This window comes from Leopardus geoffroyi, chromosome C1 (genome assembly GCF_018350155.1).
Source record: "Leopardus geoffroyi isolate Oge1 chromosome C1, O.geoffroyi_Oge1_pat1.0, whole genome shotgun sequence".
Classification (NCBI taxonomy): domain Eukaryota; kingdom Metazoa; phylum Chordata; class Mammalia; order Carnivora; family Felidae; genus Leopardus; species Leopardus geoffroyi.
Genome location: NC_059328.1, coordinates 27,669,312 through 27,695,924, shown reverse-complemented (window position 1 = coordinate 27,695,924; position 26,613 = coordinate 27,669,312). Strand labels below are relative to the sequence as shown.

General features: G+C 35.6%; 1 protein-coding gene across 6 annotated transcripts in view; it reads right to left on the bottom strand.

Annotated features, from left to right (window-relative positions):
• Positions 1–26,613, bottom strand: part of AGO3 (argonaute RISC catalytic component 3) — a 115,861-nt gene that overhangs the window by 54,287 nt on the left and 34,961 nt on the right. For 4 of the 6 annotated variants that reach the window (XM_045476703.1, XM_045476704.1, XM_045476705.1 and 1 more), the window contains exons 3-5: positions 24,406–24,526; positions 19,950–20,158; positions 19,006–19,142 (exon numbers count right to left, since the gene is read on the bottom strand). In XM_045476703.1, coding sequence (XP_045332659.1) covers positions 19,006–19,142; positions 19,950–20,158; positions 24,406–24,526 — 467 coding nt within the window. Of the gene's footprint in view, positions 1–8,551; positions 8,984–10,161; positions 10,221–19,005; positions 19,143–19,949; positions 20,159–24,405; positions 24,527–26,613 lie in introns of those variants that run through there. The other 2 variants (XM_045476709.1, XM_045476708.1) reach the window with 2 other exon arrangements.

Below are 26,613 nucleotides of genomic sequence, written 5' to 3'. Positions count from 1 at the left end.
GTTTAGTCTTGCTAGGAGTTTTTAATTTCATTAAAAGAACCAACTTTTGGGTTCATTCATTTTCTGCACTGTTTTCTATTTAATTAATATTTGCTCTGATCTTTATTATTTTTTACCTTCTTTTAATTTGGATTTGTTCTTTAGCTTAGGACAGAAACTTTGTGTGATACCCAGCCTGCAAGATGTCCCTAATAAGTCTTGCCTTATAGAATTCACAACTTTGTATAAGTCTTTCCTACAATGAATATAACTGTGTAACTAACAGGATATTATGAAAATGGCAAAATGTAGCTTTCAATACTAGGCCTTAATGTCATTACAGCTTCTACCTTGCTCTACCATGGATTACTTGCTCCAGAGAAAGTCAGCCACAATACTGTGAGAAAACTTAACCAGACCTCTTGAACGGTCCATGTGGCAAGAAACCAGGCCTTCATCACAAACTTGTTACCAATTGAGTTTTATAGCTGTAAAGCAAGACTTAATCATCCCTGTAAACATATTAAGTACCTACTATATCAAGGACTCTCTTATGGGTTGAAATTTAGAGATGATCCAGACAAAGACTCTGCCTTTTAAGAACAAATTCTGGGTTATGATGCTCATTTCATTCCTTCCCCGATCCCCAAACTCCGTTATAACTATGGTAAGGAATTATAAAAGGGGGGAGGGGTGCCTGGGTGGCTCAGTCTGTTGAGCGTCTGACTCTTGATTTTGGCTCAGGTCATGATCACAGGGTCATGGGATCCAGCCCTGCGTTAGGCTCCATGAACATGGAGCCGTTTAAGATGATCTCTCTCTCCCACTCTTCCTCTCCCAGACTTATGCTCTCTCTCTAAAAAACCAAAAACATAATCTTATAAAGAGGGGAGAACAGAAAACAGGAAATCCATCAACACTTCAGAAGACGAAAAGCAAGAAGCGCCAGGTGGCTCAGTTGGTTGAGTGTCCAATATCGGCTCAGATCATGATCTCACAGTTTGTGAGTTCCAGCCCCACATTGGGCTTGCTGCTGTCACTGCAGAGCCCACTTCAGATCTTCTATTCCCCTCTCTCTCTGTCCCTTCCCTGCTCTGCTGGTGCTCTCTCTCTCAAAAAAAAAAAAAAAAATTAAATAAAAATTTAAAATTAAAAAAAAAAAAAAAAAAAAAAGCTGAAAAGCAAGTGGACAGGTTGTAACTGACATAGTAGATCCAAGAAAATGAAATCCCAAGCCAGCTAGGTTGGGAAAGATAAGAACCAACTGAATCTACACTATAAAATCTTCAAAAAGCATGAGGAGTGGCAGCACCTCTGAAACTAGGCAGTACCTCTGAAACTAGTGACAGAATGGGGGGAGGTGTGGAAAAATAAAGAGGAAAGCTGTTTGAGAAACAGGCGGCGTTCTAGACCCTTGTCTAATCCCACATTGCTGAACAACTGCCCTTTTGTCATCTCTACATAAATCCAGAGGTTTATTTTCTGGAAAAAAATAAAGGAAAGGCTCTCTGGAGGGAGCATATCAGGCACAGTTGAGGGCACAGACTGTACCAAAAAGAAGGGATTAAATGAATATGAACATTAAATGCTGAATGTTGGCTTCTAGAATGTAGACAATCAGACTGATACCCTTCAAGCAGGAGCTGAAAAGACTTATCTTTGAGTAACCTGACCAGCCAAGCAAACAGACTTGAGGATACAAATGTAGGTCCCCTAACACCAGTCCACTGAAACCACCCTATAATGAAGTTCATATTCAACTGGCCCCAATGATGCATTCGGAGATTCTAGTCAGTGTTTTAGATCCTAATGAATCATGAGTAGATAACCAAAGATACAATGTATCTGAAGAAAGAAAGACTCTAACATGGAAGGCAGAGAACAAAACATAAAGGAGTAGGAAGGGTAAACATTTACAGGAAAAAGAAAACTCCAAAATAGATTACAGTTAAACCTTGGATTGCAAATAACTTGTTCTGCGAATATTCCACAAGATGAGCAGTACGTGACACCGAATGTCACACGATCACAACTGAGCCGACAGTTCATCTCTCTCATGAGCGCTGTGGGACTGTGGGTGACTGTCTCCTGTGCTTGCATGCTCGGTCTCAGGCCATGGTGTTTGGCAGAAATCAGGAATTTTTCAGAACGCTGGAAAGTGCCCACAACTGGCACTAGTGTATTTCCTGTCACTTCAGAGCACCTATGGACAGTCCTTTGCTTTTCCAACAAGAGTAAGCTTAGGAATGCTCTGCTTCATCCTAGGTCAGGCTGCCTGCAGATATAGACCCTTTCCTCTGCTACCTTATTACCAGTTATATTAAATACAGTAAGAGTTTATTAACACTGTAGTATAGTGAACATCCATGCGAGTGTATACAATAGCCCCCATGCAGAAAAAGGCTGAAAAGAAAGGCAGTAAGAGGGAGATGATTACTTCCACTTACTAGTGGAAGTTAAGAAGGAAATCATCAAGAAGTACGAACGAGGTATGCGAGTGACTGAAATTGCAAGATTTTGTAAGAAATCTACGTCTGCATCCTGTCTGAGGAGGAGGAGGAGGCAGAGAAGAAAAAGGCAGAGGAACCCCTCACTTCAAATGAGATTAGGGAGATGTGTAAAATGTGGGAAACAGTGCAAAATTTTGTAGAAAGGCACCACCCAAATAAGGCTGTAGCAGTGCGAGCAATGAATACAATTAACGACAATGCAATGTCACATTTCCACGAAATCCTCAAAAGGAGGCAAAAGCAAGTGTCACTGGATAGGTTCCTTGTTAACGGTGCATGAAAAGATTCCATTGAGCCAATAGATAGCACTGATGCTGGTAGTGATGATGAAAGTTGTCCTACAAAATAAGCCTCCTCTCTCATCTCTCTTACAACAGCCACGAAGGTTTTCAAAGGTAAGTGCAGATTAATTTACTTTTCTTTATATTTTATTATTTTGTATTATATTACAGTATTGTAATAATTTCTTTAAGAATATTTTAAGGCTGGGGCGCCTGGGTGGTGCAGTCGGTTAAGCGTCCGACTTCAGCCAGGTCACGATCTCGCGGTCCGTGAGTTCGAGCCCCGCGTCAGGCTCTGGGCTGATGGCTCAGAGCCTGGAGCCTGTTTCCGATTCTGTGTCTCCCTCTCTCTCTGCCCCTCCCCCGTTCATGCTCTGTCTCTCTCTGTCCCAAAAATAAATAAACGTTGAAAAAAAAAAAAATTAAAAAAAAAAAAAAGAATATTTTAAGGTTGTAGAATGAATCATCTCAACTTCATTATTTCTTATGGGGAAATTCAATTTGACATACAAAGTGCTTTGGATTAGGGGTGCCTAGATGGCTCAGTTGGTTAAGCATTTGACTTCAGCTCAGGTCATGATCTTGAGGTCTGTGAGTTTCAGCCCTGCCTCCAGCCCTGCCTTGGGCTCTGTGCTGACAGCTTGGTGCCTGGAGCCTACTTTGGATTCTGCATCTCCCTCTCTCTCGCCCCTCCCCCACTCAAACTCATCTCTCTCAAAAATAAACAAATATTAAAAAAAAAAAAAGATTTCTCTTTATTAAAAAAAGAAACCCAAATGCTTTGAATTACAAGCATGTTTCTGGAATGAACTATGCTCTTAAACCAAGGTTTTACTGTTTCTTAGTGAGCCAAGAGAGGATACTGTAACTGTGAAACAAGAATAGTATCCTACAACATTCAGGAAATAAATAACTACTAGAAAAGAAGAACATGATAGCAGAATGAAAAAGTGAATAAAGGGTTAAAAGATGAAGCTGAGGACATGTTCCAGAAGGCAAAGCAAAATATGTGAAAGACACTAGATATACACTTAAAATGGGTACATTTTATGGTATGTATAAAAAACAAACAAAACCCCTCACTAAAGCTATTTAAAAAATGGAGCACTGCTTTCAAATTTGTGAAGGAAAATTATTTCCGACATAGAAACTCAGCTAAACTATCATTTAAGTTCATTTCCCAATACACAAGGTATCACAATATTTGCCTCTTAGGTACGTAACGTTTCCTCATGAAACTTTTGAACACTAAAAAAAAGGATATAGGAAACAGAAGATCAATAAAGGAAAAAGACAAAAATTCTCAAGGGAAATAGTGATGTGCAATTCCAAGAGGACAGCTGTGTACCAAATACGAAGGGCATACTCAATGAGACTGAAACAAATAGGATGAAGATTGTCACTGAGGTTTCTGCTGCCATCATTCTGATTCTGTAATGTGAGGATGGTCTGGGTAAGCCTGACACACATATATTTACTTTGCCTGGCTGGACCATATGTTGATAAAGTTCCTGTCCTGTTGCCTGAAATGAGACTCTCATTATACTCCAAAAAAATGTTCTGCTTTTGTTTACTGCTGAGAAGACTAATTTGACTATCATAAATTATTTCTTAATCTTCGAGATCTTATACCCGAACTCAAAACAAACATATAAAGCAAGCAACACTAATACTGTGATTAATAAATTACTTTCTAGAAATCTGTTTTCCTTGCAAAGGAAAGCATATTCAGTGCAAACTTTTGACTCTTACACAGAATAAATTACCATCACTAAATTCTACAATTTATATATTCTATTTTCTTCTACGAGCAAAACAGACACTGAATGTTTTGCAGAAAGCTACTTCTACCGAAAAGGACATAAAAATATGTAAATAAAATAATTAAAATAATATAGTAAATAAGTATATAAAAATAAATATAGTAAATAAGTAAATAAAAATAATATAACCTTTCTCAATTCAGATGTACTGGGTCTGAAATTTGTCTGCCAGGAATCTTGCTTTTTAAGGGATACAGTATAGAGCTGTGAATAATATGGACATAATTTGGAGTCAGAGGTTGACCTCTATAATTTCAATGTAAATTATGTGACCTTGAGCCTTAAATATAAGCTATGGCTATATTTAAATATTGGCTTAATAGGTTACATTATACTGTTAAAATCAAAAGCATATGGGACACCAGCCTTGAAAATTCCCTGAGCAGACAAAACCAGTTTAGTCACACAAACAAAGCTTAATTTAGCTTATCTTACAAGACTAACTTGACCTGGGTCATTTCTTGCTCATGCCTCTGAAAATCATAAGCAAAACTTAAACTGTTTCCCAAGGTTGATAATAAGATAAAAATTCTAATATTATAACCAATCATTGAAGAATAAAACAATCATTGTTTTCTCTCTCTATATATAAACTGCTTTATAACAATATGCCCCTGAGCCTCATTCCATATTTTGGCTTGAATGCTCCCAGTTTGCAAACTGTTTTTGGTGTGTGCACAATAAACTTATACTAATTACTACTTCAGTAATTCATTGATTTTGCTTCTGTTACTTCTGAAAATCATATAAATTATTTAACATAAATGTTAAATATAAACTATGTGACCCTTAGAGTCAATTTAGAGAGAAAGTTTATTGAAATTTTCTCTCTCTAAACTTAACTCATGCAACTTTGGTAGAATTTACTTCAAATAATTAACGTAAAATGCTTAGCAATGAGTGATAAAGGTATCTGAAGGGAAATACAACTAATACCACATCACTGTGACAGTCTTAGAAATGCAGGAATTATAATAAAATGCAAGTTGCAAATGAGTTTGGCTTAAATGTAGGCTAAACTAAACATATATTCATCCCACATATCATTGAATCTAAGACACCAGTGATGGAAAGGTACATCAATATTTTATGTATCCTAAAAAGAAACTTGCCAATTAAACTGTGACAAACCATCAACTGTAAGACATCTTCTAATTTCAGAGATGATGAAATGTGAAGAAAAAATATTTTTGAGTCTTAGGTTGGTAAAATATGGTAAGTCTACCTACATAGTTGAGAGAATATTACATAGCACAAAGCAATCATTTTGAAGACAAGATTAAGTCTCATAATTCGAATTAAATTGCTCTTTTCTTGTTCTTCACTCTTCCATTCTTATTTCCACCACCAATAACACCTAGAGGGAATCTGTTGCTTTCTTAGAGAAATGTTCCTCAAATCCAATGACTAGAATGGATCCCTGTTACATGATACCTCTGCATTTAGTACTTCTCCTCCATAATACTTACATTGCTCAATAGTAGATTTCAAGATCAATAAGGGCTGTTTTGTTTAGTGCAATATACCAAACACAAGCAATGCAAAATCAAATCACACAGAAACAAAAAAGGAAACATAAGCAAGTAAGGTGGTCAGAGCAATATTTTCACTCGTTATTTTTCACAGCAGCACTATATTTTACTGTCAACTAAAAAATAAACTCATTTAAACTTTTAGGCTGTATTTTCATTTCATTAGTATGCCACATATCTTTTTTTACAAAAGCTATCAATCTTCTGACTTCTTTGCTTCACAGTGCACCGTAAGTTATCTACACACTTTGTTCACACAAAAAAAATACTCTCACCTTTTTCTTGTAACATGCAGCTTTTTAGGTCTATTCTCTCTATGCCAACCAACCTATTCCATTCCTCTTCCTTCTTTCTTCCTAAAGGGAACTACTATCCTGAAATTGGTGTGTATTTGTCCCATCCATGTTTTGATAATTTTACTGCATTTGTATGCACTCTGTATAAACTTTTGTTTTCTTAAATTTACATAAATAATAACATAACCTTTCAGTACCTATTACCCCCTCCACATTGTTTTTAGTGATAATATGTTGATACATGTAGATCTGGTTCACTCATTTTACTGTCACACAGAACACCACAATATTCTATAACAATTTATGTACTCATTCACAATGCTTCCCAAAGAAACACGGATAAGGAATTAGGCTACTTCCAATTTTCTGCCATAACAAATAATGCCTCAAGCACAAATGCAAGGTATCTCTATGGTATATTATAGGTTTTCAAACACGTGCAATTCCATCTTTACTTCAACTTTTCTAGAGATTGAAAACTGTTCTCCAAAGCAGCTATACCCAATCGTACTCCTACCAACATTGTAACTTTATATCCTCAACAACATCTAATATAAGACTTTAATTTTTACAAACCTGAAGGGCGTGAAATGGAACCTTTTTAATTTCATTTGCATTTTCCTGATTACAAATGAATTTGAGAATCTGATTTTCATGTATTTATTGGCCATTTGGGTTTCCTCTTTTTTGAAGTACTTGTTTTCCTATTGATCTGTCCTTATATTTTCTAAAGGTCTTGGTTATTTCTCCTAGCATTTTAACTGTTTATAACATACAAGTTTTTGTCAGTATTTTCTTTTATAATTTACACACTTTATATTTTGTCCAACATTGGATATATTCTCTTGTAAGATTTCTTCTAAAAGAGTTTCAAAGTTTGGCATTACATATTTAGGATTAAAATCCACCCAGAAATAAATTTTGGGTGTGATGTGAGACGGGTCTAATTTATTTTTTTCATGTAGTTAACTGTATGAACACCGTTTGATAAATATTCTACTCTTTCTTCAATGATACGAAAAGCCACATAATATTTACAAAGTTTTCATATACACATGGCTTATTTCAAGGCTCTGTATTCTGCTTCATTAATCTTTCAATCCCTGCACTTACAGCAGTATGGAATAGTAATTATTGTAGTTTTAAAACAAAGAGGGCAATTCCTCTGTCTTTATTCTTCTTTAAAATTACATTGGCTTTTCTTAGTCATTATAGTTATTTTTCTATATAAGCCTTAATATTCACTTACTAAGTTTCATGATATACCCTATTGGGATTTTATTTAAAATTGCATTTACAGGGGCACCTGGGTGACTTCAGTTGGTTAATTGGTTGATTCAGTTGGTTGATTGATTCAGTTGAATCAGTTGAATTCAGTTGAATTCAGTTGGTTGATTCTTGATTTTGGCTCAGGTCATGATCCCACAGTTTGTGGGACTGAGCCCTGTGTCTGGCTCTGCACCGATAGTGTGGAGCCTGCTTGGCATTTCTCTCTCCCACTCTCTCTGTCCCTCCTCCATTCATGTTCTCTCTCTCCCTCTCTCAAAAAAAAAAAAAAAACAAAAAAAAAAAACAAAAAAAAACAACTAATAATAATAATAATAATAATAATAAATAATAAATAAAATAAAAATTTTAATTACATTTACAGGTTAATTTTGGGAAAACTGACATCAAATTGAGCCTTCTCAATAAGCCTATTATATTTCATTTCATTTCATTTAGATTTTTTCTTATGTCTTCTCAATCAAGTTTTATTTTAGAGACTTCTCAAAAATCTTTATTCCTATGTACCTCCTTTTCAATCCAACTCTTGATCTCATGTTTGTTAAAGCTCAGCTAAGGCATCACTTACTCCTCCAAATATTTTTCTAACTTTCCAGGCTCATTTGGGATACTCCTTCTCTATGCTCTTAGTTTTATCTAATTATTCTTTGCTTAGTATGACCCAGAATTGTGCTAAGCATGGAGGATACATACACTGGTGAATAAGATGGACAGTCCCTACCTTTGCAGAACTTTCATTCTAATAGGAGAAAGAACAATAAAACATTTATAATTCAGAGTGACACATGCTATATTATAAGGGAAGTACACTGTGCTATGGGAATACATGAATGAAATAAATACCTAATTCAGACTTGGGGGATGGCTGGATGTAGGGGGGAGAGATGGGTATCAAACATTGCTTCTCAAGGAAGTAACATGTAGACTGAAACCTGTAAGAAGAACAGAAGTTGGCAAACACAATATATCTAAATATCATAGTCCTGACATCCTTGTTTTACTCTTGGTTTTATTGGAAAAGCTCCCACTGCTTAACTGTGAAATCATCCACTCTTTGAATATGTTTCCTCCCTTGGCTTCCTTGACACCATTTTTGGGCTCTCATACTGCTGCGATAATCATTAATTTGCTAACTGGTCTTTCTTCCTCCCTTAAATACTAGTATTTGCCATGGGTTTATCCTCATTCCGGTTTTTACTCTAAATACTATTCCTAAAGAAGTTTTCCTACTTTGTGGTGCCTGGATGGCTCAGTTGGTTACAGGTCATGATCTCATGGTCTGTGAGTTCGAGCCCTGCATCGGGCTCTCTGCTGTCCGCACAGAGCCTGCTTCAGATCTTCTGTCTCTCTCTCTCTGCCCCATCCCCACTTGTGCTGTCTTTCTCTCTTTCAAAAATAAATAAACATTAAAAAAAAAGTTTTTCTACTTCTACAGTTTCAAATATGGATTTATATACTGAACAGTCTCCAAAGTTTTACTTTTAGCTCCCACCACTACAGATTTTCATATCTGCATTTCCAATGACACACTGGCGTTTCTATCCATATGTTCCATAGGAACTTCAAGTTTTGGATATGTTAACATTTTATCTATTTATATATGGTGTACACTGCCAACTAACCAGCGACAGCAGATCCATCTCTGAATTCAACTGACAGCATCACCATTCACACCTGGTATGAATGAGTCACTACTCTGAGTGTATGTTGGAGAGTATGCCCTTCTTGGAAGCTAGTTTATAATACAGCACAATCACTGAGCCTGAAGGGTTGGTTAGGAACATAAAGGTTATTTCAAAGACTGAATAATCACAGAACTTTGCAGGCTAGGTATGTTTTTGTTTTAATGTGTCAACTTGGCTGGGCTACTCGTTGTCAGCTATTCAAACATTAATCTAGGTATTACTGTGCAGGTGTTTTATAGATATAAGTAAAATTCATAATCAGTTGACTAAGTAAAGGAAATTATCCTGGATAATCTGTATGATTCTCATTCAGTTAGCTGAAAGGCCTTAAAGCAGGGCTCAGGCTTCCCTAAGAGAGAGAAAAACTTCCACCTATGAACAGCAGCTTTAGCCATTACCCAAGAATCCCAGTCTGCCCTTCCTGACAGCCTATTCTAAGGGTTTCAGACTTGCCTTGCTAACCCCTACAACTTGTTAAGCTGAATCTCTCTCTCTACATAGACCTCCCACCGGTTCTGCTTCTCTGGTTGAACCTGACAGATATACCAGGTCTGTAGTTTATTTCTAAAAACAATTCCTTCAATAACCTAGTAAACCTTCTGGTCTATTCATTTCCAGTCAGTACCATGTACCAGTAACTATACCCAAAGTTTTTTTGTTTTTTTGTTGTTTTTTCCTGGACATGGTTCTGAAACCTATTTTTTCAACTTATTCCTTGTAATATGTTCCTTTCTCTCCACCCCACATTAGACCATCACCATCTCTTACCTGAACTAGGGATTGAAAAAGCCTCCTAACTGGCTCCTGAGATTAGTTTTTTCTCCTCTATCTATTCTCCACACTGCTGCCAGAGGTCTCTTTCTGGAAAACAAATATGATCATGTCACTATCCTTCTTAAAAACTTTTCAAAACTCTCTACCTACAGAATAGAAATAAATTTGTTTTGTATTTCATTAAGTCCTGTTTTTAACTCTTATTTCCTTCTATTTGCTTTGCATTTAATTTTTCTTTGTTTTTATAACTTGTTGAAATGAATACTTAGGTACTGATGCTTTTCTTCTTTTCTAATAGGCATTTAAGGTTTTAAATTCTCTCTAAGCATTGCTTTAGCTAATCATACCAGTTCTGATATGTATTTTCATTATCCTGCAGTTCAAATATTTAATATTTTCTTTGTGATTTATTTGACCAATTTATTATTTAGAAATTTAATAATATCCAAAGCTAGACTTTAAGTTCCAGTAGGAAAACAGCAATTTACTTCCAAATTTTCCCCCTTTTCTCCTAGAACCCAATATAGAACAACAAAGAGAATGTTTTTAAAACATTGTATTCAGTGAACCTAGGAGACAATAAAAACCTGAAATGCCAAATTATAACTAAATATGGCTTAAAGTACTTGGGACTGGTAGAACCTAGGCAAGGGAGAAGACATGAAGTATGAAAAGAGCCTAGTTGGGGAACAGCGAATTTTAATTCCCAGAAACAGAGGGTTCTATCATAAGTAGGAACTGCAATGTTTAGAACTGAGGCTGAATGGCAGAATCTCAGAAGGAAGTAGAAAAAGGAGGTGTAGAAAGTGCCATGAGAATGAGTGGAGGGTAGTCTACAAGTGACAGATCTCAGATACTACAACTCTTCTAAAACCAAGGCACGTACTTTTTATCTGTAATTTCAAACTTACAGAAATGTCCAAAGAATACCGCGAAGAACTCCTGTATACCGTTCACAAATTCTCTGTTAACATTTCAAGCAGGCACTTTAAAAGGCAGGAGCTGTAACCCTTGGGAGCAGAAACTAATAAGGACCTGGTAGCTGACAGCTCACACCTCTTACACTTGTAAATTACTAAGAGGCATAGGAGATGTACCTATATTTTGAAGAAAGAATCCATCAGAACATCTGAGGACAGAGGCCTTGAACACAGAAACCTGGACAACCACCTCACTCCTCATGTCCTCTTCCAATTCTTCTTCCTGACTAGTCTCTTCAAACAGGTGGTTTGGAAAAGCTCATCTCATTAAATATGAATAACAAAAAAGTGGTAAGTATCCATACAAAGATACCATAAAAATGTAAGACAGTACAACATCCTTGACAAATAAAATTCAACAAAAAATTATCACAAAGTAGATGAAAACTGTAACACTACTTCATAACATGAATTCAAAAATTCTTAATGCAGCTATTAAGAAAATCTCAGAGGGGCCGCTGGCTGGCTCAGTCAGAAGAGCACGGGACTCTTGATCTTGGGTCGTGATTTTGAGCCCTATGCTGAATGAAGAAATTACTTAAATAAATAAACTTAAAAAAAAAAAAGTAAAATATTAGAGTAGAAATTTAACAACTCAGGGAAGAGACAGCCAGTCAACAGGAAGAGGTAAAAACAAAAGTACTGAAAAATTCATGAAAGAAATGGAAGAAAAAGATTTTTAAAAGTTGAAAAATATAAGCACATGGTAAAAATTACACCACAAAAGGTATAGTAAGGAGCAAAGAGAACAGTTACTTTTTATTTATTTATTTATTTTTTAATTTTTTTAACATTTATTTATTTTTAGGACAGAGAGAGACAGAGCATGAACGGGGGAGGGGCAGAGAGAGAGGGAGACACAGAATCAGAAGCAGGCTCCAGGCTCCGAGCCATCAGCCCAGAGCCTGACGCGGGGCTCGAACTCACGGACCGTGAGATCGTGACCTGAGCCGAAGTCGGATGCCCAACCGACTGAGCCACCCAGGCGCCCCGAGAACAGTTACTTTTTAAAAGAAATTAACTTAAATATAAACAAAGAAAAACTGGGGTGTCGGGTGGCTCAGTAGGCTGTGTCCAACTCTTGATTTCGGCTAAGGTCATCTCACAGTTGTGAGACAGAACCCTGAGTTGGGCTCTGTGCTGAGCATGGAGTCTGCTTGGGATTCTCTCTCTCCCTTGCTCTCTGCTCCTCCCCTGCTCATGTTCTCTGTCTCTCAAGATAAATTTAAAAATTAAATTTAAAAAATTAAAAAAGACTCAAAACTTCCATTTTCAAAGGGAATCCCTTGGAAACTGACCCAAAATGGTCAACAACAACAAAAAATGTAGTGAAATTAGTGTTAAAGCAACCAGATAAGTTTCAGCAGCCAGACAAAAAAAGCAGGCCCCTCCAAGGGGAAAGAAAATCAAGCTGATATCATACTTCTCTACTGAACATTCAATGTCGGAAGACAGTAGACAAATACTTAGAAGATACTCCAGAAAGTATAAGTCAATAATTTTGTTTTAGACAATCCTTCAGGAATAATGCTATAGGCAAATGGTTTTCAGTATGTAAATACTTAGCTCTTATTCATGAGCCCTTCTTGAAGAAACAACTTGAGGACAAACTGCAACTAGTAGATGACAGGAAAAATTTCAGCAGGACTGACAGCACAAATACATTTAATTGCAGATTTAAGGTTAAAACAAATGGATATACAGGTGACAGAATGGAATGCAACTGTTACATGCTCCAAGAATGCAGGAATAATAGTACATACAAATAAACCAATGACAGTAGAAAAATAAAAAGAAGAATAAACTCACTGTACCTTATAGTAATAGATAGGAGTCACTGTTGAAAGTCAAGTAGTAAAAGTTTAAACAAAATTATAAAGAACAATAAAATATTGCTATATTGGCTAAAAGTAGTCAGTAAAAGAGAGGGAGGAAAAAAAGGAAGAGAATAAAGCTAACTGAATTATTACTTATTAAGGAAAAAAGACACTGCTTTAAAAAAGAGAAAGATGAGGGTGCCTGGTGGCTCAGTCGGTTGAGCATCTGACTCTTGATTTCAGCTCAGGTCATGATCCCAGAGTTGTAGGATGGAGTCCCATATCAGGCTCTGCCCTGAGCATGGAGCCTGCTTAAAATTCTCTCCCACTCATACTCTCTCCCTCTCTCTCTAAAATAAAATTAAAAAAAAAATTTTTTTAAAAAGAGAAAGATGAGTGATGAGCATAGCATAATCAACTTGTCGAATCATTACGTTGTACACCTGAAAGGTAATGTGTCAACCATACTACAAAAAGTTAAAAGAAAGAAACATGAGCATTACATGAAGGTAAAGGTATAAAGATTTACCACTAGCAGGGAAAAAAAACTCTTCTCAGTATCAAAATTATCATTTAAAAAGCACAGAAAAGAGACCACTTAAAGTTTCAAAAACATATATAATCAGAAAATATAAAATAATCTGACATAACTAAGACCAAGCATGTATTTCCTTCCTATCTATCTGGCAACTAATCTATTAACAGAAAAAAAAGCTTTAGAATGACCCATAAAGCAAAACCATTCTATGCTATCACCAAGATGCATCTCTGATTCAGAAAATATTAAAAAAGGTAAAGGACAGGAAAGAAGTTAACATATAGGATAAGGTTCACACACACATAAATTATAATCCTTTCATTAGATAATGCAGACTTTTGGACCAAAGTTAAAAAAAAAATTCACTTTGGGGCGCCTGGGTGGCTCAGTTGGTTAAGCGTCCGACTTCGGCTCAGGTCATGATTTCGCGGTCTGTGAGTTCAAGCCCCGCGTCAGGCTCTGAGATTCTGTGTCTCCCTCTCTCTGACCCTCCCCCGTTCATGCTGTGTCTCTCTCTGTCTCAAAAATAAACGTTAAAAAAAAAAATTAAAAAAAAAAAATTCACTTTATCATGTAAAAGGTACAATTCACAATGAACAGGTGTGTGTGTGTGTGTGTGTGTGTGTGTGTGCATGCTCTTAAAATGTAGCAGTAACATTAAGAAAGCAGAAATCACAGGAGATATGAGGAGAGAAACGCAATAATAATAGAAATTTTTAAGTCATTTCCCCTAGTCTTAGAGAACAATTAAACAAAAATAACTAAGAAATGATCTAAACAGCCTAATCAAAATGGTAAGCACAGATGGATATTCATTTAACTCTATCATAATAAATAAATATACCTATTTTCAAATAGCTATTAAACGTTCACAAAAATTGACTATGTATCAGACTACAAAACATACCTCAACAAATTCTAATAGGGGAAATACACGCCATATCCTCTGATTAACAACCCAAGAAAATCAGAAAATTGGAAAATAAATAATGGATAACAGAAAATAAAAAGATCTTCAATCTGCAAATTTCAAAAATCTCAAGTAATATTTGGATAATAATGAAAATATGAATGAAATTCATGGTGTTTCTGGACAATAATAAAAATCCTACATATTAGAGGCTTTGGGAGGTAGCTAAAACAGTGATCAGAAGAAAATTCATTACTTTAAATACTTTCATCATTAAGAAAAGATGAAAGTAAATGAATTACTAATATAGCTCAAAAAGTTAGAAAAACAACTAAAGTAACTGAAAAAAGTAGAGGAAAACATTTATAAAGCTAAAAGCAGAAATTAAGGAGTTAGAAAACAGAAAGCCAGAGAGCTTAAAAAAAAACCAAAACATTCAAAAGCTCTTTTGCTGGGGGTTTGGGGAGGCACTGAAATCAGTTGTTTAAACTACGCCACCCTAATCAAGAGTAAAATGGACAAAACACAGATATACAAAATAAGAAAGGGGAGGAAACCACAGAAGTAGACACAATTTCAAAAAATAAGAAATGACTTTGTAAAACTTTCTATAAAATATCAAATACAGGTAAAATAATTTTCTGGTAAGATAAAATCTACCAAAACTGAACCACAAACTGAGCCTAAAAAAAACTAGTTTTCACAAAACAAATGGAACAATTTTCAAAGAGCTATTATGCATCAAGAAAACAAAACATGCCACAACACCAGACTTCACAAGAGAATTCTATCAAACCTTGAAAGAGTTAACAAGTTTAGTACTATTTAAAAACTGTTGTACATTTTAGAAAACAGAAAACTTGTAAATTCTTTATGAGATACAAGATTAATACCAAAACTTGAAAAAGATCACACACAAAAAAGAAGATTACAGATCAGGTCAAACTTACTTTTGCATTTTGATTAAAAAGGCAAAATATTAGCAAGCAGAATACAGTATCACATTAAAAGAATCCAGAAATACAAGTTCGGTTCAATGTTTGTTAAAAAGACAAATATCTTATCAGCTCCATAGACGTTGAAAAGGAATCTGACAAAATTCACTATCTATTATTGATTAAAAGTACTTAATAAGGAGCCCCTGGATGGCTCAGTCGGTTAAGTGTCTGACTTCAGCTCAGGTCATGATCTCACGGTTTGTGAGTTTGAGCCCCACATCAGGCTCTGTGCTGACAGCTTGGAGCCTAGAGCCTGCTTTGGATTCTGTGTCTTCCTCTCTCTCTCTCTGCCCCTCCCCCATTCATGGTCTGTCTCTGTCTTTCAAAACATGAATAAAACATTTTTTTAAAAAGTACTTAATAGGGGTGCCTGGGTGGCGCAGTCGGTTAAGCGTCCGACTTCAGCCAGGTCACGATCTCGCGGTCTGTGAGTTCGAGCCCCGCATCAGGCTCTGGGCTGATGGCTCAGAGCCTGGAGCCTGTTTCCGATTCTGTGTCTCCCTTTCTCTCTGCCCCTCCCCCGTTCATGCTCTGTCTCTCTCTGTCCCAAAAATAAATAAACGTTGAAAAAAAAAAATTTAAAAAGTACTTGATAAAATAGGAATCATCAGATGCTCGTATACATACACATACATATATATGTATCATACTTAATGCAGAAACATTGGAAGCATTCCTAAGGTAAAGAGGATGCCTGTTAGTCACTACTCCTTAACACTGTCTAATTAGTCAATATAATTTGATAAGACAAAAATTAGAAGTATAAAAATCCAAAGGAATAGTTAAACCTATCACTATTTGTAGATGAAACGATTATAACTAGAAATGCCAAGAATACCACCTGAATAACTACTATAAACATAAATGGAATAAGGCAGACATAAAGTACACAGAAGTCAAAAGCCTTCATGTATGTAAACAATAACCAGTTAGAATCTATAAAACCCATTTAATAGCAAAAAAGGGGGGGTGGAATATTTAGGAATAACAAGAAGATACGTGCAACTTTCATGTAAGGTAAACTCTAAAACATTCCTGAAGAAAACAAAACTAATGTTGTACCAATAGAAAGGTATAGCATTTTCTTGGACAGAAAAGACTCAGTATCTTAAAGATGCCAATTTGTCCTAACAATTTCTAAATGTAATGAGATTTCAATAAAAATTATAGTCCATCTTGGGGTGCTTGGGTAGCTTGGTTGAGAGACCAACTCTTGATTTTGGCTCAGGTCATGATCTCACAGTTCATGGGATTGGACCCCACGCTTCCAGCTCCACACTGACAGCATGGAGCCTGCTTAAGATTCTCTCTCTCCCTCTCTCCTACTTGTGCTTTTGCTCTCTTTCTCAAAATAAATAAAAATAAAACATTTAAAAAAATTACAGCCCATCCTCCCACACCCACTGAACCTAGGTAAGAAGTTCCTGAAGTTTACATGGTAAAATAAGTAAGGATAGCCTAGAAAAGCCTGAAGAGAAAAATGAGACTAGCCCTATAGGATTTAAAAAGCCATAAAAGAAATGACTAATACATTTAAGTGTTTGTGTGTATGTATTTACCATCTCCCAACCAAATACAGATTTCTATATGGCAAAAAATAAAAAGAAGACTGTACCAAAGGTTAAAGACAAATAATTAGGGATAATATCTACAATTCGTGACACAAGGAGTTAATCTCCTTAATTTAGAAAGCTCTCAGTAAATGAGAAAACCAAAAATCCAACAGAAAGAAAAAAGGCAAAAGATATAAATAGCTAATAAAAAAAAAAGGTGACCCTTACACATATGAAAAGATGGTCAAATGCAAAATAAAAGTAGATAAGGAAACTGTTTCTTGCAAATGCAATTAATAGAATCTAGAGTTTGACACCTCTAGTGGCAAAGACATAACAAAACAGGTAGTCTCATTCTCGAATGCACAATATTTAGAAGCTCTAAAAAGGGCAATTTGGCAATAATGACCAAAATTACAAACACATTTGCCCTTGACCCATTATGTCCTGAAATCTATTCTAAAGATCTACATATACATGAAATGATGTTCTGAAATGGCAAATAAAAACAGCTCTAGTATACACTGAAAGAGGACTTCTGAGATATAGCTCCTCAATGACATATACCCACAATGGTAGATGCAGCTGAAAATGATGTAGAAACTATACAGTGATCTGAAGAGACATAGGGATCCTTGAAGGAATGGCTGATTCCAGGTACAGGGTAGGAAATATAAGAAAAGCTTGAAATATCCTACTGTCCCAGAAAGCAAAAAAGCTACCAATGACTACTAAATTACCAATAGGACATTGTGATTTTTCACGTAAGAATTCCATCTAATTCAAAAGGAATAAAAGAATGAGAAAAAATACCAGTTGGTAATCCCTAGTGAAATAAATGATTTGGGTAACAATGATCATTAAATAAAATATTAGTCATTGAAAAGTTGACTGGGAAATTTACAATGGAGAGATGAGGCCTACTGATCTCTGAACCTACTGGTCAATCTTAGCATCACTAAAACTGGAACCACTAGATACTGTGCGCCTCTTAATATAATATAACATGAAGCACATATGAAGTATTCTGAACCAGAATTGAATCAAACTTCTAGGGTCAACTTCACTTTCAGGAAATATAGGGGACAGAGAAACAAGGCAGTGGCACCACAAGAACAGAAGACAAATGTGGATTTTTTAATATTCTTCAGGACAAGTGAATTTCTCTAACAAGTCAATGGCATAAAAAAAAAAAAAGAAAAAACAAAACAAGAGGGAGGAAATGGGACTACTACATTAAAAAGGCAGATCAGCCAAACATGATACATGGATCTTGTTTGGATCCTAATTAGGATTGTAACTATAAAAAGACATGTTTGAGATCAAGGAAATCTGATTATGGAGAGAATATTAGAGGCTACAAATGATTACTTAAAATTTTCTTACATATGATAATGGCATTATGACTATGTAAGGAAACACCCATGTTTTTAGAGGTACATACTTAAGTAGTAGAAACAAAAAAACTTGCTATCCGGGATCTGATTTAAAAATACTCTAATTGAGGAGTAAAGGTATTTCTACAAACTTGACAGTTTGCATATAGGCGGTAGTTTATCATACTTTCTCCCTACTTTTAAATATGCTCAAAAACATTAATAGAAAACACCTAAAAATAAGAATGAAATTGGTACCACTATAAGCATCAGCAGTAGGTATAACACCTGGGGTCAAAATGACCAACAGTCTTCTCTTGCTTTAAAACATGTATTTCATAATGAAATATTAATAAGAATTAAATGGACAAAAGTGAGATTGTTCAGATAATCATGTCAAGGCTTCTATATTTGCTTTCATGTGCTTACTTCACGCTTAGTAGCATTCCAGGACAACTTCTGTGGAAAGGCTTTCTAAATAAAATGTAACACAAAAGTTTTTCCACTTTGTCTTAACATATGTCCAAATATTACTTCAAGACACCAGTACATATAATTATATATAAACTGCGTGCACGCACACACACAAACACACACACACACAGGTGCATGTGCGCAATACACGAATCAACTGCCCAATACAGAATATGGTTTTAGTTCCCTTACCATCAATATTAAGCATCATTTTCCACATGGCAGGCCGAACAGATTGATGGAATCCAAACCATACTTCCCTGCCCCCTCCCAGAGGGTGGTCATATCCTTCGGGAGCTGAGAAAAAGGAACGCCCCACAGGCGTATATCTACAAAAATTAAAATGTCATGTTCAGTCCTTTCCTTCCCATATAGGTATTTAAATTTGCAGAAGAGGTTAAGTCTAGAGCACACAAACTTAATTTATCATAATGATGCTTATCATTAGGAATATATGAAAATAAATATTCCCCAAATTTGTGAAAAGCAAAAAGCAACCATTCTAAGAGAAACAAAACAAACCTGTCAGCATCCTTCACTGAAATTCTCTATTCCTAAAACTGTTAGTTTGGGTAAGAATAAATTTTATTTAAAATATTTTCTTAGATGAAAAGAAAAACCAGTTCCAATCTCAGAAAATGCTATTTCCACAAATGTGTTTGCAAGACATATTTTTCTTTAAAAGGACACATTGATCCTATATATACAGGCACACAAATACAAACACACACTTGTGTGAAGTATGATTAAGAGAACAGCAATTTCAATACAAATTGATATTATTGTATAAACAACAAAATTACCTTTAGAACAAGGGGATTTAACTATAGGAATATATCTGAAAACATATCAGTTATTCAAGATTTACAGCTTCTAAGACAAAGGGTTAGACATTTTTCTAAAAGGTATCTATTAGAATAGCTAAGTTAACAATGTGCATTTACTTTCAAAAATCAGAGTTTTTTCTGTAACTTACTTCTCATGTCAATGAACTAGTATGCATGCTACTCTCTAAATGAAGCAATCAAAATATACAACATGTGAAGGTTAATTAAAGGAAGCCTGCACAACTCACTCTTGGGAAAAAAGCCTACACACTTAAAATCTAAAAAGGAAAAAAAGCCAGAAGCACCCACTTCATGGAGGGCAGATGTCGTAGCACCACATCAACAGCATGGACAGGATTAGTACTGATTGGCTTGTCTAATTCCAGCGGCTCAGGCAAGGTCCGTCCTGTCAGTACTTCATGTAGTAGGTGCCAACTCACCCGAGAGACAAACTTAATCGACACCTTGAAAGGTCGATCTTTTCCACCTTCCCCAGGTAAAGTAACATCTAAATCTACCTGTTGATGGGAAAACAGTCAATTGATAAATTGAAAAAGATAAGTACAAGTATTTTTAGGTTTAAGTTATAAAAATATTTAAGAAAAAACAGGGAAAATATAAAAAACCAACTTCAATGCTAAATCAATAGATACTTTCTAAGCTATGCTGTTAAGTACAAAAAGCAAAGTAGAGAAGATTACAAATAGTATGCCATCTTTTGTGTGAGAAAGAAGGAGAAAATGGGAAAATATTCATATATCTTATTTCAGCAAAAAGAAACGTAAGAAGCATCAATCAGAAACAAAGAAATTGATTACTTTCAAAGGATGGGAAGGAACAGACCAGAAGAAATAAAGGAGGAATGAACAATTCTGAGTATATTTCTCAGTACAGTTTTGACTTCTGGAAGCATATTAAATAAAGGGTTTTTTTTGTGTTTTTATTTATTTATTTTAATGTTCATTTATTTTTGAGAGAGAGAGACAGACTGTGAGTGGAAGAGGGGCAGAGAGAGAGGGAGACACAGAATCCAAACCAGGCTCCAGGCTCTGAGCTGTTAGCACACAGCCCGACGGGGGCTCGAGCTCACAAAGCTCAAGATCATGACCTAAGCTGAAGTCAGAGGCTTAACTGACCAAGCCACCCAGGTACCCCTTTTTGTGTGTGTTTTTTTAATAAAGTTTTATAAGTTAAAAATTAAAAACAAAATCAAGAAGAATGAAGTGAAAAAATTAAAACTAAATATAAACAAAATCAAATGGAACCAAATATGTTTCAAATGAATAACATGACCACAATGAAAGAAGGGGGAAAAAAATACAATGAACTCTTGAACACAGAACATATTGGGGGCTGTACACGTGGGAAAGAACTGCATACAAAATAAAATCTTAAACTCTAATGAGGAAGCTTGTTTTCTGTAGTGGTATGGTGTAGTAATTCAGATATGATTTTATATGTATACGGTAGGATTGAACAAATGAGTAAAAGTGGTGATGTTTTGAGGTTCAAAAAAGAAGGAAGATACAAATAAGCAACAAGGGGAGTAAAGAAAGAATCCTGGGGGAAACAGACTGAAACTTGGAAGAATCACTCTGAACTCATGATTTCGAATATATATATTGTATATTGCACAGTAAATAGTATTTGTAGGATACATGTGTTAAGTCCATTACATGACATATAATATTTATGACATATTGTCTCTTTTATTTGTGTATTTTTATGTCCCATCTGTCCATTTTACAAATACCTGCACTCCAGCAGCAATGAATACATTCAGTACCCAGATTTCAGTTTCTAAGTTGCATCCTCCAACCAAAAGAAATCACTATTCCTTTGACAAAGGGCCAGTTGCATGGGTATAGCAGGGAAAACATAAGATTAGCCTGGAACATCTTGTGCCAGAAAATAAGGAAGTACTCAAAAAAAAAAGTGTGTCATGTCAAAGGGATACAGGAGCTAGCTTAAAGTGGCTCCCAATGGCCAAATCTAGGAAAACTGGGACAGTGAAATAAATAAGGGGAAATATATTAGGGAGAAGAAAATTCTCTCCCTTATAGTCGAATATCAACTAATAAATGTTGAAGGAATGACAGAATTAGAAAATCACCATTACTACATAGTAATAATCCTTCCAAGCAAAAATCATCAATTACTTAAAAATCTAATGAGAGAGGTGTCTGGGTGACCATTCGGTTAAGCATCCGATTCTTGTCCGCTCAGATCATGATCTCGTAGTTTTGAGACTGAGCCCTGCATTAGGCTCTGTGCTGGGCATGGAGCTTAGGTTTAAGATTTTCTTTCCCTGTCCTTTCCCTGCCCCCAAAATGATTCTCTCTCTTCGTTTCTCTCTGCCCCTCCTCCACTCACGCAGCTCCCCCACCCCTCAAAAAAATAAAAATACTTTCTCTAATGAGAAACAAGATCCTTAAAGTATTTCCCATATCAAAATTATAAACTTCTGTGCATCAGAGGACACAATCAACAAAGTGAAAAGGCAATCTACAAAATGTGAGAAAATATTTGCAAATCATGTATCTGATAAGAATATATACAGAATCCCTAAAACTCAACAACAAAAACTAAACGCAATTTAAAAAACGGGCAAAGGATGAAGATATACAAATGAGCTTCTAAGAGCTCATGAAAAGATTCTCAACTCACTAATCATTAGGGAAATGCAAATCAAAACCACAATGAGATATAATCTCATATCCGTTAAAATGGCTACTATCAAAAAAAAAACAAAAAAAAAAACAGAAAACAAGTGTTGGCAAGGGTGTGGAGAATTTGGAACCCTTATGCATTGTTAGTGGGAATGTAAAATGGTGCAGTCACTGTACTAAACAGTAAGGTGATTTCTCAAAATATTAAAAATAGAATTACCACTTACCGACTGAGCCACCCAGGCACCCCAGAATTATCACTTACACACAAAAGAACTGAAAGCAGGAACCGGAACAGATATTTGTACAACCGTGTTCACAGCAGCATTGTTTGCAATAGCCAAAAGGTACTCATCAATGGATGAACGGATAAACAAAATGTGGTATATACATACAGTGGAATATTATTCAGCCTTGAAAAGGAAATTCTGACATACGTGACAACATGGATGAATCTTGAGGACATAATGCCAAGTGCAATAAGTCAGTCACAAAAAGACAAATACCATATAATTCTACTTAGATGAGTCATTGAGAGTAGTCAAAGTCATAGAGACAGAGGTAGAATGGTGGTTGCTAGGGGCTGAGGAGAGGGAAGAATGGGGATGTAGTGTTTCACGAGCACAGAATTTCAGTTTTACAAGATAAAAAGAGTTATGGAGATAGATGGTGGTGATGGCTGAGAACGTACTTCATGCCACTAAACTGACCTAAAAAATGGCTCAGAAGGTAAATTTTCTTTTTTTCTTTTTCTTTTTTTTTTTTTTTGAGAGAATGAATGAGCAAGGGAAGAGCAGAGAGAGAGGGAGACGAGACAAAGGATCCAAAGCAGGGTCTTCACTGACAGCAGCAAGCCCAATGTGGGCCTCGAACTCACAAACCATGAGACCATGACCTGAGCTGAATGAAGTCACTTAACCAACTAAGCCACCCAGGAGCCCTCAGCTGGTAAATTTTATGTTATGTGTATTTTACCACAATTAAAAATAAAATCTCCCCACAAGAGTTAAAGAGAAAAAAAAAAAAAAACTTGACAGGAGAAACCTGGCAGATATCAACTTAATCAAGTGATCAACTTAGTACCATCATTAATGGAACAAACACATATAAATGTATCCTGATATGATCCACTGATAAGAAAGAACACTTGTGTAATTATTCTTGCCAAAAATGCGAAATCAGAATCTAATCAAGAGGAAACACCAAACAAACACAGACTGAGAGACACTCTGCAAAATAACTTGCCTGTAATCTTCCACCATGTTAATTTCATGAAAGGAAAACAAAAAATGCTGGGGAATTGTTCTAGAATAATGAAGACTAAAAAGACATGATATCTAAATACAATCACAAACCTGGACTGAATTCTGTACCAGAGGAAAAAAAAATGCTAAAAGTCACCACTGGAAGAATATGGGTTGTTGATTAGACCAAAGTATCATACAGATGAAAAATTCAGTGAAGTAGATACATGTACTTTAATTTTTATCCTTGTTCTTAGGAAATACATATTAAAGGGTGTGATATATGCAACCTACTGTTGAGATGGTTCAGGAAAAAAAGTACGTATGTGTCTCTCTCTCTCTAAATAAGTATAGATATAAAGAGAGTAAAAAAAAAAAAGACAATGATAAGACAAATGTGGCAAATGTTAAAGAACACTGGTGAGGGGCCCTTGGGGGGCTCAGTCAATTGAGCATCCATCTCTTGGTTTCAGCTCAGGTCATGATCTCACAGTTTGTGGGTTTGAGCCCTGCATTGGGCTTGCTTGGGATTCTCTCTTTGCCCCTCTCCCACTCACTTATGCTCTCTTTCTCTCAAAATAAATAAGTAAACTTAAAAAAATAATAATGTGCCTGTGGAGATAATCTGGGGGGAAAAAAGGGAACATTGGTGAATCTGGGTAAAGGGTCTATATGAGTTCTTTGAATGATTCTTGCAACTTTTCTATATGTTTTAAATGATTTCAAAATAAAAAGTTAAAAAAGATAAATGATACACTCTTATGTATCTATGGACTATAATAAAATGTAGTAAGTGCATTTAAAAGGAGACATCACCAAAGTATAACTTTCCAATAAAGAACTGCATCTTACCCCAGTAGTTGCCACAGGAAGTGGATTGGCTGTGTAAAGACTTCTTTTTCCATCATAAACTGGTCTACGATCCCCAAATATAGTCACTTTAAAATGTTGAACCATTGAGTCAACCACCTCTCTAAAAAAAGGAAAAAAATACATTCACATAATCCTCTGCATGATGAAATACAAGCATTTAACTAAAGTAATTCCTGAACTATTTAAAGCTGCCAAAATTCTAAAAGACAATCATACATGATAAAGATACTACTTTCAGGACCATACCTTAGGACACCAGAAAGAATAATTTCTGGCAAGTGATACAAATTTCACAAAAGACAGAGAAATGAATCTAGTGAATTACTTAAATCGTTCTGGGCCACAGTAGACCTGTAAAATATTATCCCTAGAAAATGATCCTAAAACCCTTTTACCATCTCTGAGTACTACCTGACACATTAATTTCTCTATCAAAAGAGTGATGCTCTTCCCTCTGTGCTCAAATACCACCTTAATACGTACATCTATTAGAACATTTACTCCAATGCATTATAATTATTATAGGCTTCACTTCTACTAGACTGTGAGATTTTTGAGAACACACATATACTCCCCTCAATCCTTTCAACTCCCCAAATCATCCTTACGTTATCTAGCCAGTAAGAATATACTGAAGCCTGTTTTTACCTAGCAAACATTTTTATCCTATATATACTTACATGGAAAGATATTCAAGACTTTTACATTAAAAAAAAATAGACTATAGTGAGAATAATACTAAATATCCACAAATCAACGTTTATTTTTGTGCACACATTATTTGTAAAAGCAGTAGAAAGATTATCTAGAAGGATATGTACCAAATAGATAACAGTGGTTACCTCTGAAGAGAGAAGTGAAGAATGATTTTTTTATTTTGCTTAAATAATCTAAATATATTATGATGAGAATATACTTACATATTACTGGTAAAACTTACAACACACTTAAAAATGTAATAATTGGAAAGAAAAATACTGAATTCTAGCCTACGGGTAGGTAGGAGAGAAAGGAGAGAAAAAGGCGTTTTCTGGTACACAGTAAGCTGACCTGATACCTAGAGCAATTTTCCACATGCTCAAAATTTCCATTTTTCCCTTCTTCAATTTCATCTTGCTGAAACCATTTTAATCAAGACCAAGCCTCTTCTAGAGTAAAAAAAATTTTACTCTTCTAGAGCAAATTTGCTGAAACTATTTAAATCAAGAACAAGCCTCTTCTAGAGCAAATTCTAGAAGAGCAAATTCTTCTAGAGCGATTGCTTCACTGATCAGTTTTTATATAGAAAACAAATTTCAAAGATTTTCTGCCATTTAAGATTTTCTTTTGCAGCCATTATCAAGTCCAGTTTCTTAGGTGAAACTATACAGATCTAATATTTAAGAATGTTTTGACTATTTTGTCAAATTTTTACTCAACAATAAACTGGTATAATTTCAAGCTTACCAAATCCTAGCAACCCAATCAAAGCACTCTCAGGATCAAAATGGTGGAGATTAAAATAGCTGTGACAAAACATCTTAAGGATGTTCTGTTCATTTCCAATTATCACCATTCTAAATTACAACCTCATGTCCCAGTACCTGGATTATTTTAAGTCTCTTGGTTTTTATGCCTTTTATTTTTTCTTCTCAAACACAACTTACGTATCACTGCCAAACAAGTCCCTAAACTCCATTTTTATTTCCTAGGTATGAAAGGTTATGTTAATCATACTCCTCAGGGGCGCCTGGGTGGCTCAGTCGGTTGAGCGTCCGACTTCGGCTCAGGTCATGATCTCACGGTCCGTGAGTTCGAGTCCCGCGTCAGGCTCTGTGCTGACAGCTCTGAGCCTGGAGCCTGCTTCAGATTCTGTGTCTCCCTCTCTCTCTGACCCTCCCCCGTTCATGCTCTGTCTCTCTCTGTCTCAAAAATAAATAAACATTAAAAAAAAAATCATACTCCTCAATTCATATCATTATTCATCTATGTAAGACATCTCTTCTTTCCTTCCACCTCCATTTCCTAAGCACCTGTCCCCTTCATAAATTTTCTCCTAATGTGTTTGAACATCCTTCTATTTGTATATATTCCCTTCTTTATTCTCTGGCACTAGGTTTTTAAAATGTATTTATATTGGGGCGCCTGGGTGGCTCAGGTGGTTGTGTCCGATTTTGGCTCAAGTCATGATGTCATGGTTTGTGAGTT